Raw genomic sequence first — 19788 nt, forward strand, 5'->3', positions numbered from 1 at the left:
TTTGCAAGCATAATGATCTTCCTCTTCTGTTTCCACCAGGGAGTCATGGCTTTACCCCATGATCAGGTGTCAGATCAAAATACATTGCCTTAGTCAAAGCAGACTCTTGGAGTGTGGGGAAATGGGCTGTTGACTACCCTAGTAAGCAATGCTCTTAAGTCCCATCTCCAAACCAAAGCTGTGCTCTGTGTTTGAAGAAATTTGAACAAATAAACTCACCAACATCTAGCACCACAAAATGGGAAGCAGAATTAGTTCAGAGGGCAAGGAATCAGCCAAAAGGTCAAGAGAACTGGAGAAAAAGCTTCAGGAAGATGCTGAGAGAGATGCAAGAACCGTCAAGTTGCTGCTATTAGGTAAATCTTCACTTTCAAAACCTGATTTCCTTTATTTTTGACATAGTTTTCTTAAACTTTAATTTCAAGCATATTACCACATGAGGTGATTTATTACAAAAATATGTTTGGAAATAAGTAGGATTTATTGCACCCTGTAAATACCCTATTTTTTCAATTTAGGATTTTATTACATGCCTTCTTAAGGGATAAAAATTTATTAGTGGTTTCAACTTATGTATGTCAATAATGTAATTTACCAATATTAAAAGAAAACTCATGTATTTATTATTTGATTGAACCCCATTAGTTTCCAAAGAACAAGCAATCTTCTAAGGAATCCTTTAATTACAAGCTATAAAGATCTTTACTGTTTTGTATGGTGAAAAATATGTTGAGTGGCTTGGTTGTGAAGTTGATTTGCTACTTACACATGCTATTTTAATCAGTTACTCCCAATAATATAAAGAATAATGATATTTACTTTAAATTATATTAGTTTTAATAAAACTATTGAATATTGACAAGGATACTTATCTCACTGAAAATATTGCATAGAACTTCCTTTTATATAATACATATATTTATCCAATTCACAAATTTCAATGTACCTAATAAATTTTTAATGTTTTACCGCAATTGTAAGTTTAATAATGTTGGGTTAACACCAATGGAAAGCCAAAATTTGATAGCATTAGTACAAACTAATGATAGACAAATAAAATTAAACATGCTGAAAACAATGACTATTGAGAGGAGTCTAGTAGATCAACTGGAGATTCAATTGTGAAGGGAAAAAAGCATGCTAAAATATTTGCAAATGACTGAAAATATATAATTGAAAACTATATCCATCTGTGAGGATGGATGAAATAGAGACTATTGAAAAATTAGATTCTTAAAATCAGTAGATCATACACACACACACACACACACACACACACACAAAATCACACACTCATCCATGTACATGTACACACACCTAATGTTTCTATCATAGGTAAGAAAGAACTGTTATTGGCACTAAAGATTAAGTTTCCTAAGGTAATTACAATTGTACATAGTGCCCGAGTAACCATGTAGGATGTTATATTTGTTTTTCTTAAAAAAGCATGTGCCTTGATGTGTTTTGTCAATTTTCATTTATATAGAATGAATAAAATTCTCTTCATTTTTCCTATCTCAATTGTTTCCCAAGGACTTGACTGAAGAGTCCTTTCTAGATTCCTAGATTCTTCTTGAGTTCAAACTTTATGGGTCATTCATAAACTTTAAAGCAATATAATCTGGCAACAATTCTACTTTTCTCTTATTTCTGGTTTATACTAAAATTATCTATAATTTTATATTTATTTTTATATTATTTTAATATATTTATATTACATTTACTAAAAGTGATATAAAATGTTCTAAGTTATAATTTCTCATTACTTCATTATTCCATATCTTCCTGTAAAATATCTATTAGGTTTGCCTCAAAATTGAAATGATGTCCACATATGCTAATGTGGAACACATAATAGTGCATATGTCACATAAGACTAATTAGTAAAACTTAGCAATGGGTAATGTAGAACCTAGCCCCCTATTTACAAAAAGCTGGGACACATTAAAGAAAATTCATTTCTTTGATTGAGTCTTATTATCTAGTGATATTATAGATTTTAAAACATATAAGAATAACGTTATGTTACAGATCTCCATGTAGTGTAAAGTAGGTAGAACAGCTTCATAATATTGGAAACAATATTTGCTAAAGCTGAAGAGCTATCAGATTTCTACTTCATAATTAACTGATGATCTTTTAGACTGACTACAGTACATTTATGATACAAATGTAAAATTCATGCTTTTAACAGATAAACAGGCTCTAGGAAATACTGATGACTCATGAAATACCATCTTGTTTGATTCCTGCTTTCAAGACTACATTGTCATATGTTAAACACATGACATCATTAACATAACCTGGAAAGAATGTATATTAATAGAAGATTCTATAAGATAGTCCAGAAAGAGTATATTTTATTAGGAAAGAAACTCTACTGAACAAAGTGTTTTCTTTTATCTTTCTTTTTTAAATTTAATTGCATAGTAAAGGTCATGGACAGAGGGTTTACAAGGTTTATAAGGTAGTGAGTAAATTTCGTGTCGAACATTGTTACTCCTTCTCTCATTTCTCTCCATTTTCTCCATTTCTCTATTTTCTCCATTCTCACCATTTTGTGATTCCCTTTCCCTTTTTAAACCAGATAAATATATATTAAGCCATTGTGATCCTCTGGTAGAACTATCCTAGACATTTACTAATTACTACAAATGAGAGAAACCATGGAGCCTATGCTTCTTTGGGTCAGGCTTACAGTCTACCCTTTAGCTTTTTTATGATTGTATTTTATTTTCAGGCTAATATATAGAGGGCTTAGAGTTATATTTGTCAGGTAGTGGGTACATTACTTCTTGAACATTGATATCTCTTATGTTGTTTTCTCCCATTTTCCTTGGCCCCAGACCTTTCAAACATCTTGTTTTTTATTCCCTTCCCTTCCCTATTTCAAATAAATAAATAAATTTATATGTGATATATCAGGTAACAAAATCAGATACAGTAACAATATGAGATTAACCATATGGGAAGAAAAAAAGAAAATAAATAGCTTCACATAATACATTAAGAACAACAATCACAAAGATAAACCTCTTGTTTTCTTATCCTGGAGTTCATTTCACTTAGCCTTTAAAATTTTATTTACATATGTTTGATTAAGCTATATTTCCATTTATTACAAATATTTATCATTGAATTTTGGGATCCATATGAAGTGGATTTGTATTTTTCTGTCACCTTTATTATTATTAATTCAAATTTCAGTTTGAAATTATTTCATTGTATTTTATGTACCTTTGTGCCTTTACAAAATTCCTACAGATGAGGTACATTTGGAGCACCAGAGAAAGTATACAGAAAAAATTACATCCTATTCATAATGACGTACTCTTTTACACATTTACTATGCAGTTAGCATCTACTCTACTGACAAATTATGGTACTGTAATAGCATTTAGCCAGGTATTTTCAGCACTATTATAGAAAGTTTATCTTCTGTGTTCTTTTCCATTCTAAAATCTTAATTATAATTTTTCTGTGTACTAGATTGTAAACATGCTATTAATTTCAATACTGTCAGCCAAGATGTAATTTCTTAATATATTCCTTTAATTATTTTAGATCTCAGAAACATGAATCTGAGATATAATCTAGAGATCAAAGAACATCTTTAAATGTAATTATTACTATAGTTAATTAATATTTTCAGGTTTTCCCAGTGGTCATGTTTATTCACAAATGCATTTTTGCAAAGCATGAAAAATTTTGTATAACTATTCTCATCTTACACAATTTTGCTTATAATTATAAAAATAAAATTTACACATAAAATTTTCTCAAATGTATGTAGTTTTCAAACTCTGAAAATATAACATTCAGTTATTATTCATTTTCTGGCAATAGGCAAGGTGTAAATTTATTTACAAATTTACTCATAAAGCTTCAGAAATAATTTTTACTTTGTACACCATGAACAGGAAATGTTACCATTATATAAAGATTTTTATAAATTCCCAATTCATGACAACAAAATTTGTCCAAGATCAAAACCAGCTAGTCATTCTCACTGAGAGTGCAAAGAAAATGAGAATTAATGAATCCAAGAGTGTATAAAATGCAATAAGAGGAGAAGAGAGTGATATAAGGGATTCTCTTAGGAATTATATCAGAATACTATCACAACATGAACTAATACTATTTACTATTAAAGAAGAAAAGTCATATTTAATATCGAGACACAAAGATAAATCAAATTCTTCATTCATTTGTAGGCAAAGCACCTTTCCAACTAGAGAGGATCTACTAACTCAGATAAACATTATGTACAGATGTTTGCAGTAATTATTTTTAATGATGAACTTTAGCATTGTTGGCCATAGACAGTGAACAACGACTTATAATGATGAATGGTTTCCTGTTAAACAGAATAGATTGTATGCTCAGACGGCTTCCTGTCCATGACCTTTCCCTCCTCAGTACAATTGCAGGGATTTGGGGGAAGGTTGGGAGTTAACGCATTTGCAATTCCAGTAAGATTTATTTGGAAAGACATGAGGACAAAACAATATCTGAGTGCTACATACTCTCAACTAGCAGAACATTTGCATATTTTCTTGTGCCACAGAAGAAATAATAAAATACTGTTAATTCCTCTTAAACTTTCTTGGATAAATGTTATACCTGCAGAAGTCTAAGTAAATACTGCTTAAGATACCTGTATTTTAAATAAGCACAATGGAATCTAATAGATGACCATATCAAGACTCAAATTATCAAATATATTCACGTGATTTCTCAAAGAAACTCTTTGGTAAGAGCTAAAGTTTAAAATTGTATAAAGAGAAAGCTTTAACTACTACAGGCTTGATGAAGGAAAAGAAAAAAATTTCATTGTGCTCTGAGCATTCCCATACTATTCAACTACATCAAATATTAATGCTGTTAGTTATAGTATAGCTACACTACTAGTATCTTAAAAGACTATTGGTTCTCAGGCACATAGGGTGTGGTTCAGAGGAAGAAATATCTCAGAATCATGTTCCACAACAGGAAGACAGTATACGTGAAAGATCTCTCTATCAAGATGAGAGCAACTCCTTCAAGAAGGAGAAAAGGCTGAAAGCTTGCTATATGGTACAGTATGTTCTAGGCCATTTAGTTCTGTAATATAATCCTGAAGAGACCTTAAAGGCAGATATTCATAACTCAATTTAAAATAAAGAAAACTAACTCTCAAAGAGATTTAATCTAATTTAAAAATGTAGCTTGAAATTAACACAAGCTTGTGTTTGCTTAATTCCAAAAACATAAAAGTGCCCCTTTCATTTTTCTCATTGTTAGGTCTAGACTACTTGAATAGCTGTCATGTGCAAGAGACATATAATTGAATGGAGTAAATTTATTCTCAAAAGCTACTGTAGGGCCAGGAGTTTATCCTAGTGGTAGAGTGCTTGCCTACTATGAACAAAGACCCCCTTTGAATCCATAGTATCACAAACATAGAAAAAGCCAGAAGTGGTGCTTTGACTCAAGTGTGGAGCTCTAGTCTTGAGAAAGCTCAAGGACAGTGCTCAGTCCCTGAGTTCAAGGCTCTGGACTGCAAATAATAAACTACTTTAAAACTGTTCATCAGTGTATGCCTAGAAAAAATCAACATGACACAATATTAATATGAGAGACAATTTTCTTGATTTCAAGGTAGACTTAGAACTTTCCAATGAGTATCATAATCCCTTGGAATGAGCATTCATCATGATGGGACTTCAGTTGTCACAGGCATTGAATGAAGTTTTCACAGAGATGGACAAATTCTAAGGATTCTTTCTACTGTAATATTACATGATTTATGACTATCTCCAAAAATGCCTTATAAAAAAGTCAAGATCTCATCCTGTGTGTTTTAGTCGAAAGAATAGCTGTGTACAGTATGTTGCTTTAAATATTTGAATAAAAATGTGGAACAAAACCTGGAAGTTTTACTACTAATAAAATATTTTGCTTTAAATTTTGAAATAAGGACTGGGAATTTGGCCTAGTGGTAGAGTGCTTGCCTAGCATGCATGAAGACCTGGGTTCGAGTCTTGGGATCACATACATAGAAAAAAAGTCAGAAGTGGTGCTATGGCTCAAGTGGTAGAGCTTTAGCCTTGAGAAAGCTACAGAGCTCAGGCCCTGTGTTCAAGCCCCAGGACTGGCACCAAAATTAAAAATAAAAAACTGAGTTAAATTCAAATGCAGTTAATCATTTAAACCATTTACTTCAAAAAAAGATGCAAATCTTTGTAAAAAATAATAATTCCTTCTGTACCCTTTCACCCAGAAAATGTTCATGATGTTAACAGTTAGATGGAAGAGATCATTTCAGGGCACCATCATCACATATGAACATGCTGTTACAGTGTCTAACTTTGGCTTTGGAACATGATCTCATCTTCTAAGAATGGAAAAGTGCCTGTGAACTCAGACCCACAATCAATCTGAGAATGGGACTGAATAGTTCATTTCCAAAATAACTTTGCACTGAGGCTTTCTTTAGAGTTTTCATGCTAAGGGTATATTTGATTTGACAAGATTTTCACAAAGAACACTGAAGTCACATAGCACAAGGGTGGTCCTGACACATTTTAATGAAAAAAAAAATAACTCTTAGTACATAGTTTCATGAAAAAGAACCTTGCTACTTTCTCAAGGCATTTGATTACTCTGCTGCCCACCTTCAATACATCATGAATTGTCATCTAAATTACAAGACATTGCTAAGTCATGTCATATTCTCTAGAACTTAGCTAATGCAGTCACCTCTCAGTATTCCTGGTTTCCCTTCCTGTACATCCAATAGTTGAAAATACTTGACAAAAAGCAAGTCATTTATTGAAGGTATGCAGAATTTTTCTCGGTATAATGAACAAAATAATATTAGTAATAATGATTATTTACATAACACTTATATTGTGTTAGGTATTATGGGCAATCTAGATTTAAAAATTATCAGGGAGAATGAGCAAAGAGTATAGGCAAATGTCATGTCATGTCATCTTAGATAAAAGACATTGTAGAAATATTCTAACCTCCCAGCCTTTGGAAACTTATTCTTGTGGCACCTAGAATGACCTCTCCTAACATACTTCAATTTCTAACATAGACTACCAATTACTTGAATTCTCTAAATATTGGACTCAGCAACAATTGAGAGATATAAAATGAAATTCACATATGGTTTTATTTTGTACCAGACCAACAAATAGTTGATACTTATTTGTCTCTGAAATACATATACAGATAGTTCTGATTTCTTTTATGATGGTGGAAATGAAACCTAAAGCCCTGTGCATGTTAGGCATAAATTCTATGACCATGCTAAAGCCCTGTCCATATCCTAGAAAATTTTATAAGCATACATTATTCAAAATATAAATACCTGATTTAATAAGAAAGTTCTAACTTTTACTTCATTGTAGAAATTATAAACAATATAGAAATTATGAGCAATTTCATAGAAAAATGAAATGTTATTTTATTTGCCTGTATTTTCTACATTTTTCAACATGATTAAAGAAAGATATGTATACTAATGTACCTTTAAGTACTTAATTTCTGTAGTGTCCATTCACTTTCCCACTATATTCTTATAACTCTGTAACTTTCAAACGAGTTTTTAGAAAAGGTATCTAAGCCAGGTGCTGGTAACTTAGGCATGTAATCCTAGCAACTCCGGAGGCTGATAGCTGAGAATTGGAGTTTGAAGCCAGCTTGGGTAAGAAATTCAGTGAGACTCTCATCTCCAATTAAGTACTGAAAAAGCTGGAAGTGGCTCTAAGTGGTAGAGTGCTGCCTTGAACAATAAAACTCAGGAACAATGTCAAGGTCCTGAATTCAAGGTGTTGCTGTTAGGTAACTTTTCATTTTAACCTATATGTATAGCAGTGGGAAAAAAAGAGCCAACAATCCAAAAGGTTTGAAAAATCCTTATTTCTATGTTGCTACTCTCACAATGCCTCTGGGTCTCACACTAATTAATCACGTCATTTGTTTTCTGGAAAAGCCAAGTGGAAGCCAAATGTAGTTTTATAATTTTAGATATTATTTTTGGATAAATCAGACACCTTTAAATGAGTATGCCCAGTTGGAAGGATGTATTAGGTTTCTTTTATTTTTTTTTCTCTGAGGACTCTCTAAGAAATGACCATGGTCGTTTTCTACATTCACCAATTTGTTTTAATGTCATCTCTGTCATATGCAATATATTTAGCACAAAGTCATATTAAGAAGACTTTTAGAGGTTTATCGGAAAGAAAGGATTCAAGTAAGGTGAGGAATCAAACTCACCCAATAATGAAAAATTGTGTCCCATGACTTCAGTGCTGCAACTTCTGTAATGTCATATATAGCAGGCAGCTGTTTCAGCTGCCCCAGTGAAATGCATGTATATTTGTCTTGGACTACAAAATGTGTTGAAAATAGAATGGAATTTAGATGTGCCCTTGTATCTGTTCATAAAGTCTAAAGAAACATAGTAAGTCATGCGGAGATATTCCAGTGGGAGGGAGGGCATAAATGATTTTTGAGAACAAAACAAGAAGTATAAGGGACAGACATCTTATTTTTGAAGTGTGATTTTTTTTTAAAGATTGTTTCTTTTATTGCGGTACGCTGAGTCAAGGAAGCACTGTTTTAAGTGCTTTTGATTCACTAATTACAGTGATGTAAGAGGCAGGACAAAATTTAAAATATATGAAAAATTAAGGAACATATAAAAGGCAAATTATCCGAAGCAAATGAAGATTATTTGAAAAGTAGATATGGGTAGATCTGGAGATAGAGACCTGCCTGGACAACTTTATCAAGAACCTTTCTGAAAATCCAAATATAAAGCAACTGGGCTTGAGCATTCATCAAGTTAGGTAGAGAATATACTTGACATAATTTAAGGACTCGTATTCAATCTCCTGTACCAGAAAAAAAATAAGTTAATATCAAGTGGATGAAAGAGGATTAAAAATCCAGTTAACTACCAAGTTCTACTACACCCACACATTTCAATATAATTTGAGATAAAATTTTAAAATTGGGGATTATTAAAAATCACTTCTTTTGTTCACCAAAACATCATGCCCATTTTGGAATATCAAAGTAGATGATTTATCATGTGTGTAAAATATACACTTATGTTTATTAGAGTTCCTTAATTTGGATGTTTACTGAGAAATCTGACTACTGTCTTAGTTCGATGATATTAAAATCTGTCCCAAGTAAGCAGGAAGCAAAAATTTTAGATGTCCAATAGCTAAGTTCAAGACTCGCTTATGACCTAGCAAGACCTTTGCTTCAACTTGTACCACCGAAATTAACAGAAGACTACAAATCTGCAGATTGACAATTTATTTTTCCATATATTTTTATTGTAATTAATAGAAGGGTTACATTATATTCACCATATAGAAGGTGCATTGCTTCACAAACATTGATACCCTTTCTTATGTCTTGGTCCCCATTTCCCTCCCCCCACTCCTGCTTCTCATCTTGTTTTCCCCCTTCCCTATCTGATTTCAAATAACCCAATATGCATATATACAATATATCAGATAACAAGGTGAAATACTGTAACAATATGAGATAGCCAAGGGACATCAAAAGAGATGAGAGATAACATAAGTACATTAAGGACAACAATCATTCATTATATGGCTTTTGTTTCTATATCCTTGAGGTCCTTTCATTTAGCCTCATCCTATATGGCCTTGTATATCTATGTTTTTCTCTATTGTAATTCTCTGCTAGGAGAGCCCAAGGTTTCTACTGATTATGACAAATGAGGGAAACCATTGAGCCTATGTTCCTTTCAGTCTGACTTACTTCACTTAATGTGATTTTTTCTAAGTCTTTCCATTTCCTTAATAATTAGGACGATGTCATTCTTTCTGAGAGCAGCATAGAATTTCATTGTGTATAAATACCACATCTTGTTGATCCATTCATCAACTGTGGGGCATCTGGGTGGGTTCCATATCTTTGCTAGGGTAAATAGTGCTGCAATGAACTTCATTGTGCTAGTGGATTTAGTCTGACCTTGTTTCTGGACAATTGGGTAAATGCCTAGTAGTGGAATTGCTGAGTCATTGGGGAGCTCTATATTTAGTCTTTTGAGGAACCACTATACTGCTTTCCATAGTGGTTGAACAAGTTTGCACTCCCACCAACAGTGTAGTAGTGATCACTCCTGGACACAACCCCTCCAGCATCTGTTGTTATTAGATTTCTTGATCCTGGCCATTCTAACTGGAGTGAGGTGGAATAAATAACTCTAAGGAGTTATTTTGATTTGCATGTCTTTTATGGCCAGAGATGTCGAGCATTTCTTCATGTGTCTATAGGCCATTCTTATTTCTTCTTCAGAGAAGATTCTCTTCAAGTCTTTGGCCCATTTTTTAATGGGATGGTTGTGTCTTTGGAGATTAGTTTTAGAGTGATTAAATTTTTTGAGCTGTTGATATATTTTAGATATGAGGCCTTTGTCTGCTGTATGGTTAGTGGAGATCTTCTCCCATTCTGTTGGCTTTCTACTTAATTTGCTAGCTATGTTCTTTGCCATGCAGAGGCTCCGAAGTTTAATTCATTCTCACTTATCCAGACTTTCTCTGATTTGTTGTGTTTCTTGGTCCTTATAAGAAAGTTTTGACCTGTCCCAAGGCGACCTAGTTTATCTCCCATTACTTCTTGTAAAGTTTTCAATGTCAGATTGGCAAATTATATCATGCCTTATGTTCCTGAATTTCAGTATCAAAATTGTATTCAAAAATGTTAGTTGTAGCCTAAGAATACATCCTAAAAGATAAGATTTTATATTAATCGCAGGATATATTAGGGATATATTAGTAATATTTCCTAAAAATTATAGAAGCCTAGCTATGCTGCTAGAGATCATTTTTTTATTTTTACTGACTGCTTATCAGTAAAACTAGAACTTCCAAATTTCAAGGTGTCTGAATTTGTACCTTTTCCCCTTTATGGTCTGTATAACTAAGATTCATAGTTAAGTATCTAGGTCTATGTTCTTTTGCTAATAATACTGAAGCAAGATTAGGAAATTTATAATGGAACAAAATGGTTTGACTTCTTTGACTTAAGATTCTTCTTCCAAGATCAAGGTGCTGCATAAAGTGGGAGCTTCAATGTTGCTACTCTCAAGGGCATCACCTTACAAGTGACACTGCTCTTGAGAACCCAGTCACACCAGCTTTGCTAGTAGACTCTCTTTCCACATAATCCATTAACCATTTGAATATGAATGATTTAATCTATGTAGGGGGCAGTGTTCTAATTATCTCTTAACTACCCCACCTGGTTCCCCTCTTAACAGCTCATCTTAGGGATTACATTTCAGCATGAGGGTTAGAAGAACATTCTTAAGCCACAGTAATAAGTAAAGTTATTTAAAAAATGTTTTTTTCTTATCTAATGTATAAAGAAACATGCATAGTTTCACTTGTCAGCATCCTTGTGAAACTTCCTGATCTCCACTAAACATATACTACTTGAGTCTGCCCCTTCTTCTGATATAATGCTGAGAAGGCTTCATAGTAATCAATGGTGTGCCCTTTATCTTTGATTTGATTGAGTCTAACATCAATTTTTAAAATTTTGTTTGTGCATTTATTTATCATTCACTAAACAAAAGTTAGCAAATTCAAAGTTATATAGTTTCTACAGGTATGGATTTCTCTTGAACTTTTTATAGTTTCAGGATGTGTGTATAAATATCTATATCTATATGTAGATATTTTGAACTTGTGCTACATTGTGAAGAGTTTCTGTTCTTTTTCTACATATTATCGAATTATTTCCTTAAAATATGGATGACATCTACAAGATCTCAAGTTACTCTCTTTCTTTAACACTGCCAGAATATTATATCACTGGACCCACAGAAAACATTATTTTGTTTTGTTTCACAGTATGCATTACCAATATATTTATTATGTCATTATTAACCTCTAATATTTTTGCAACAGAAATATTCCTAGTTTATTACAGACAAGAAAATTAAAAAATGGAAATGATTTACTTAAATAGCTTGAAGAAAACCACTGATAATTCTATTCTCTAGCCTTCAAAAAGCCTGATTATGTTGAGTTCCTCTATGTGACATTTGCAGAGTTAATACCAAATAACGCAAATCATTTAAATATAAATCACAAGGTGTTATGGGGTCAGGAGGAGAGGATTCCACATCTCTCTGGGTGAGGATTCCATGTCTCACCAGAGTCCACCGCACAGAGACAGTCTCAATTTACAGGTGAATTTATTGGGGAAGTAGATGGTGAACTGTCTGGCCAGGGACACAGTGCAGACTTGGGTGCTGACACTGTGACCCCAGAACGGATCTCATGCTGGGTTTTTAAGGGCAAAATCCATGTGGTCAAACCTGCCCTTACACAGAGGCCAATGGGATTGTTACATACTCAGAGGGACCCTATAGGGTTACAGTCTAGTGTCTGAATTTACCTATCACCTTAATTGGAATTGGTGTGCAAATTTGGCTGATCTCCACACAAATCAGACCCTCCACAAACCAAGTGGATACCCTGCCTCATGGTGGGTGGGGATAAAGTTGCCCCTCCTAAGTAGAGCAAAGGTGGCTGGGCTGCTTTATCATTGTTGGCCTTCCACAGTAGGGCAGGGAACTCTTAGCACATTCAAGATGGTGTCAATCTTTGCTCCCCTCAACAAAGGAAGTCTGTCTGCAGAGGTTGTTATTCAAAATGAGGAAATACTAGATGAAATTAAGTTCCTTAAACAAACTAAACCCTACATTGCATATTATCACCTAAAATTGCTGGTCTGTGTAAATGAACTGCCATCTTTCTACCTTCCTTTCCTGCACCTACAAATAAGTAACCCATTTTGAGCCATCCCCATATCACCTTTTAATCCTGGGAGCATGTGTGGTTTGCTTAGTATTAATAATGACTTTCTTTTGTAGAAATTATAGCTGTCTATCAACATGAGTAGGAAGCCATATTTAGATTACAATAGACTGAAAATAAAAAGATATTGCCTGATCTGTAATATGTTTACTTGTTTTGCTCTTTTCTCAGGATATATGATGGGATATTTTGGAAGAATTGCTGCCTTACAGTCTATGGAAATTATAGAACATTTAAAGGTCACAAAGCCAGGAGATAAAAACTTTTCAAATAATGATCAAATGTAATAATTTAATTTCTTTGCCAGTGTATACTCTTCACCTCAGATGGGATATTAGGGGAGATGTATGTTAAGATTTATAAATGAGAAAGGGGTAGGCAGATATTACTATGCATGGAAGTGTGATATCACGTCTCTTCTTTTTATTGCAGGAGCAGGAGAATCTGGAAAAAGCACTATCGTTAAACAAATGAAGTAGGTACAGAACTATGTCAAGTGTTGAATATGTGATGTGTGTCTATGTATTTGTTTATTCTTATATGTTTTAAGGGGTTCAGGAGTGGCAGAGCTAGTTTTCCGTGTTCTTGCAAATGCTTCCACTATTTAGTAAACATAACAGATGAGTAATAATGTAATTTCCATTAAAAATAAGGAACAAACAGAAAATTACTCTAAATAAGAATGCCATATTCGAGGAAAATGGTTATAGATACAAAGAAAAAAAATAAATGAAAACGTATTCCTGTGTGACTGCTAGAGAATTTCAAAGAGCAACAATTGCTATTAAAGAAGGAAACAGAAGGAAGGAGAGAAGAGAAAAGGAAATGAGGAGGAACAGGTGCTAGAATCACTTTAACTTAATTAGAAATTATTTGTTAAAAACTCTTGTTCTGGGGCCGGGAGTTTGGCTTAGTGGTAGAGTGTTTGCCTAGCATGCACGAAGACCAGGATTTGATTCCTTGGTACCACATACATAGAAAAAATGCCCGAAGTGGTGCTGAGGCTCAAGAGCTGCCGGGGCCAGCCGGCAGCAAACCAGGGTTCGCAGATTGGGGTTCCTGAAATAGGGGGCAAGGACTAGGAAGAAATAGAAGAGAGACAGACACACCAGGTCCGGGATGTCTGCAGTCCAGGTAAAGACTGCTGCATTTATTTTTCACTCCAGCCCCTTCCCTTCTTGAGACCCCAGGAACTTCCAGGTGTTACATTCATATGGTAAATCTCAGGTCATTTAAACAGAATAAGGCCAGAAAACAATAAGACAATAAAGCCATTGTCTGATGCAAATCAAGGTACAGTTTGATTCCACTCTGGCTCCCAACAAAGAGCTCTACCCTTGAGAAAGCCCAAGGACAGTGCTCAGGCCCTGAGCTCAAGCCCAAGACTGGCAAAAAAAAAATCCCAAAAAACAAAAACAAAGCAACAAAAAAAAACCCTGCTGTTCTATATATGTTGTACCAGAGGAAGAAACTACTTAATGATGAAATTTTGGATTACAATCTAAGGCTCTCTTAGTGGTTTTAATCTTGTTTCATGGAGCTTGTATCTATATGTCTTCAAAGAAAAAGAGACTTGGACAATTAATTCATTCTCTTTAGCACAGTTTTCAGTGAAAATATCCCAGTAAAGACTCTTTGAATTTGAATAAATCTAAGAACTTGTTTGTGGCTGAGATAGTTTTCTCATAGAAACTAGTTTATGTAGTGGCTGGAAAGGCCATAATGCTTCTTCCTGTTTCTTAAATTCTCACTTCAAGTAGATGTTTTTAATTGTGCACTTATCATTATTCTTTATGAAGGCTATTTTCTCATTTTGTGATAAAAGGAGAGTCATCTAAACTTGTTTCACCAAGAAAAATCTAAAATTTATTCAGAATTTTCATTGTAGCTTAATAGATATAATAATTTCCTAACTCCAATTCTTGACAAAGGGCTAATATTTATTGAATGAATTTATTTCTGATCTAGCCATCTAATCATTGCAATGTATTTTCCACAGACTTTCTTTATGGTGTACCTAATTTATTTTATTGAATTATTTAATCCTTTAAGATTATGGAAAAATAGCCTGCCCAAAGTAGAAATGCAGCATTTGTGGGCAATCAAATATAAATAAATAAATAATATAGGCAACAGAACTTACTACTTTCTATTCCTTTCTATTTCTTATATTTGAAGATTTTAATTTCTACAAATATATTAAAAATATGTTCTGTTTATACCAATGCTAAAACTTCCATACACGTATACAACAAAAATCTTTACAAATATGATATCCAAATACTAATTCAAAGCTCTTACAAAAAAACTAAAGCTCAGAAAGGAATAAAAATTAATTATTCAATTGAGAGGGAAAAATTACATACTTAGCCCTAGGAAAGATTTCAGCTTTTAATAGGCAACTGTATTTTAAGGTACTGTCAACTGTTAAAACATTGACTTCTGGCTGAATGAGTGGAAGGAAAAGGAGAGTTCAGCCAAATAGTATGTCTAGGCACTTCAGCTCTGAGAATTCAAGGGCACGTACACACATAGAGAAATGACAGGGGACTTAACAGAGAGCAATTACCTGCATTTAAAAAAATGCCTTTGTTTTAGTGCTGGAAATAGAAAGCCGGCACTCCTATTTTCCAGTGTGCCTTAAGTGATAGGAGAATACATGAGTGTTTTAATAAGTGATTTTACTTCCTTTAGGAAGCACATTATAAACACATCAGGTTTAAGACATTAGTATTTACCTATGTCCTGGAAATCTAGAAAGATATTTCTTGAAAAAAGTGTAGTATTCTAAGTAAAATTTTTGAGAAATTTATCCATTCCCAAAGGGTGTTGATTTGGAACAAATCCTAAATATAAACCTGCTTTATATTTGCCCTGGATATTCCAGAGAAAAAATATATTATGAAAGGACAATAATAATAAAAAATTCAATGATATAGCAGTGTTGATACTTAACATATATGTATATATACACTTTATTTTCAAAAGCCCTATCCACTAAATTTATTCAAGTAATTTATTGCTAATGTATGCTCATATTATAATTTATTATAATTGCTCAACTCTTTAAAGCATTTTGTTGTTAACTTTCAGGATCATTCATAAGAATGGTTACAGTAAGCAAGAATGCATGGAGTTCAAAGCAGTAGTTTACAGCAACACTTTGCAATCCATTCTAGCCATTGTGAAAGCCATGTCTACCCTTGGAATTGATTATGTGAATCCCAGAAGTCCAGTAAGTATGCAAATAATAATTAGAAGGCATACGATGTGACTTGAGAAATTAGTATTTGTATTTTAATCTTTATCCAAAAGAATATGAAATAACAATCTTTCAAACATAGGCCTTATTCAGCATAAAATTTCCTAATGCTTTTAAAGAAACATCATTCCTTAATACACATAGCAAGAGTATTAAATATTTTCCTTGGATCAAACTGAATGCTTTAATACAGAGAAATATTGCTTATGATTGCAAATGTCAAAAGTGTTTATTGAATAAAATCCAATCTGCAATATCTCTACTTTAAAAATATTCAACTCTAATATTTTATGAAAAATTTAAAAGATGTTTAATAGTAGCAGCATAATTATTAATATTCACTGAAAATTACAAAGACTGCAACAGGGGAGTGCTTATTTGAGGCCAGCTAAATTATATGGCAAGACTCTAGCTCAAGGAAAAATGAATTACATACTGTCACAAAGAAAATCTGATAGGAAGTTTAACGAACTGTGTTAGTTACTGTTTGGACAAGTTACTTAATCTCTCTGTTTTAGTTTCTTTATAGACAAATGTTAGTGCTTTTCTCATTAAAGTAGATGGATTATTAAAAGGAGAAAGCAAACGTAAAAATAATTGTTGGGAAACAGTAAATACTGATGCATAATGAGAATCATATTTGTGCTTAGAGAAGAAAACTCTTTTTTTTTTGCCAGTCCTGGAGCTTGAAGTCAGAGCCTGAATGCTATCCTTCGGCTTTCTCAAGGCTAGAGCTCTACAACTTGAGCCACAGTACCACTTCTGGCTTTTTCTATGCTTGTGGTATGGAGGAAATGAACCCTGGTCTTTGTGTATGGTAGGCAAACACTCTTACCATTTGCAGAGCTTGAAATCAGAGCCTGGTTATTGTCCTTGAGCTGTCTCAGGGCTGGCACTTGATCACTTGAGTAACAACACCACTTCTGGCCTTTTCTGTGTATATGGTGCCATGGAATCAAACCCAGAGATTCATGAATGCTAGGCAAGCACACTATCTCTAGGCCAAATTCCTGGCCCAAGAAAATTCTGAGGTTGGAAAAATCATGACAAAGCATCTTCTATCTCAGTTGGTAGAACAGTTGAATGTGGAGCTCTGTATATCCTTATTTAAAGATAGAAATGCTAGGACATGTGTGAGTGTGTGTGTGTGTGTGTGTGTGTGTGTGTGTGTGTCTGTGTCTGTGTCTGTGTGTGTATCTGTGTGTGTGTGTGCGAGTCTGTAAGTTCTGTGAGATAGTTACATACATGAGCAACTACAAATGTGCATTTGAAGCCTGAAAGAACTATTTTGTTTGGAGAACTAACCTAGGTAGTATTTGCACACTGCTACATGATGCCCTATGATTTTATGATTCATATGGAGAACAAAGGTAGAATAGAATAGTTAAGTGCTTAGACTGAGAAGGACAATATTTTGGAGAATAGAACTTCGGGAAAAATGTTTAAATAAAGGAAACTCCTGAATTTTTAATTATGTGATAGGAATTGAAACTTCAGAGGACTGAATGGAATAGCAACAGGAAAATCAGAGGAATATGGAGGCACAGAATCAAGACCAGTGCTCTGTATACATGCATACACACATATACATATATACACATACACAAATACATACATACATTATACATAATAACTCAAGGCTGGTGCTTGCTGGGTGGGTGCTGGACTTGGGTCTCCAGCACTTTTATACATTGGCTATTTTTGAGATACAGTCTTACTTTCCACCCAGACATATGTGCAGCTCCTTCTGTTGGGATGGAGTCCCAATGAATTTAATATCTGGGTTGGCAAAGAACTTCCATCCTCCCTATTTTAGCCTCCTGACTATCTTGGGATGTCAGGCAGGCATCACTGAGCCCAGCTATTGGTCAAGAATATGTCTTGTGACCCCCTTGCCTAGGCAAACCTCAAAACTTGAGCCTCCCAATCTCAAATCATTGTGTAGTGAGGATGATAACTACGATCCAAGTTTAATAATACATACCAATGTATGTTTAGTAATATATACCATGAATCTGGGCATGGTTTGGTGTTCTATATTATGTAAAAATTCAAATAGTATTGATAGGCCAATCTTCAAAAAAAGAAATAATAACTCTATCACCAGAGATTACTGTGAGCTTGATTGGAGGATTTAGCACTGAAGTACATATACTCCAATACCTTTAACTAAAGAACACTTCCTAACTGGTTGTGGTGGCTCACACCTGTAATTCTAGCTACTCAGGAGGCTGAGATATGAGAATCATGGTTCAAAGCCATCCTGGGCACTGAAGACTGTCAGAGTCTTATCTGCAAGTAACCTCCAGAAAACAGGAAGTGGAGCTGTGGCTCAAAGGGTTTGGGTAACCTTGAGCCAAAGAGCTTAGGGACAATGTCCAGGCCCAGAGACCAAACCCACCACTGACAAAAAAGAAAAAGAAAGAAAAGCTTCCTCTGTGGGGACAGTTGCCATCTCTGATAGAACACTAGAACATTGAAAGTTTTAGGGAAATGTGCATGTGCTGGGACAAAGACCCTCATTCTCATGTCTTGATTGGAATTCTTAACTGCTAATTTGAGTGAAGTGGAAACTATATTTTCCTTAAAAAAAAACTTTTTTTCAGGTCTACAATAGAAGATTCTGATATATCTATATCTATCTATCTTTCTATCTATCTGTCTGTCTGTCTGTCTGTCTGTCTGTCTGTCTGTCTGTCTGTCTAGTTTTGGGATTGGAATTCTGATATCCATATATTATAATCGAATACTCCTTTATTATACTGTACAGCCTAGAAAGAAAAACCTCTATAAACTATTTAGACAGTCATTTTAAAGAATCTTTAACTTGAAGAGATAGGGAACAGCCTGATCAAAGAGCATATTGAAGGGATGTTCAAGGAGAGAGCTTTATCATTCTTGAAACATTTCAACTCCTGTTATGATAACCTGTACAAATATAGCGTGTTTTGATTTAAAATGGCATATATTAGAATAAAGGAAAGTACATGGTAGTTTGATATTTTAAGGTTCTGAGAAGACTTGTAGCTAACTCCCTACCGGAGAAAGCTGCGTGAGCAGCTGTTCCTTTGCGTCTTTTGTCCTAAAAGGCACTCTCACAGTGGAAGGAGCCAAATAGGTCCCTGCCTGCAAAAGTGACTAGATCATATTTCACCAGATTTGCATTTCTTTCTCACATCTAGCGAACACAAACAAAGATTTTAAAATTTTATCCTGTGTTGATGAAAGAAAGTAGAGTCAAGTCTTGATTTGAGACATTGAGTCAGTAGGCAATGTTCATCTGATCATTTCTGCTTTCAACACTGAAATTTGATTGCCAAAAAAAATAGGTTTAACCACAATTTTTCATTATTTAGCAACAGAATGGTGATCCTATTTTTTTTGAAACAGAGAGAAACCAGATAAGATGATTGCGTAAACCAAGTGTCAATTTTATCTAATAATTGAATCTTACTAAAACAGCAGCAGATTTTCACAGAATATACTTCATTCTGAAAACCTTGACATCACACAAAATGTATTTGAGTTGACTCTTCCTCTGAATCTTATTATATTTATTGACTTAGCAAATTAACTTAAGGGAGGTTTGGATCCCTTACATGTTAAGGGAGAAATTATAATGTCTATCTCTTGGCTGTTATAAGGATTATGTGAGTTATT

At 33.9% G+C, this 19788-nt stretch overlaps 1 protein-coding gene across 1 annotated transcript in view; it reads left to right on the plus strand.

Moving 5' to 3' along the window:
* The first annotated feature begins 238 nt into the window (after positions 1-238).
* The window catches only part of Gnat3 (G protein subunit alpha transducin 3), a 39195-nt gene continuing 19645 nt past the window's right edge, over positions 239-19788 (plus strand). Inside the window, exons 1-3 of the mRNA XM_090332325.1 lie at positions 239-356; positions 13299-13341; positions 15960-16101. Coding sequence (XP_090188451.1) covers positions 239-356; positions 13299-13341; positions 15960-16101 — 303 coding nt within the window. The remainder of the gene's footprint in view (positions 357-13298; positions 13342-15959; positions 16102-19788) is intronic.

Source organism: Megascapheus bottae, chromosome 5 (genome assembly GCF_031878675.1).
Source record: "Megascapheus bottae isolate mThoBot1 chromosome 5, mThoBot2.hap1, whole genome shotgun sequence".
Lineage (NCBI taxonomy): Eukaryota > Metazoa > Chordata > Mammalia > Rodentia > Geomyidae > Megascapheus > Megascapheus bottae.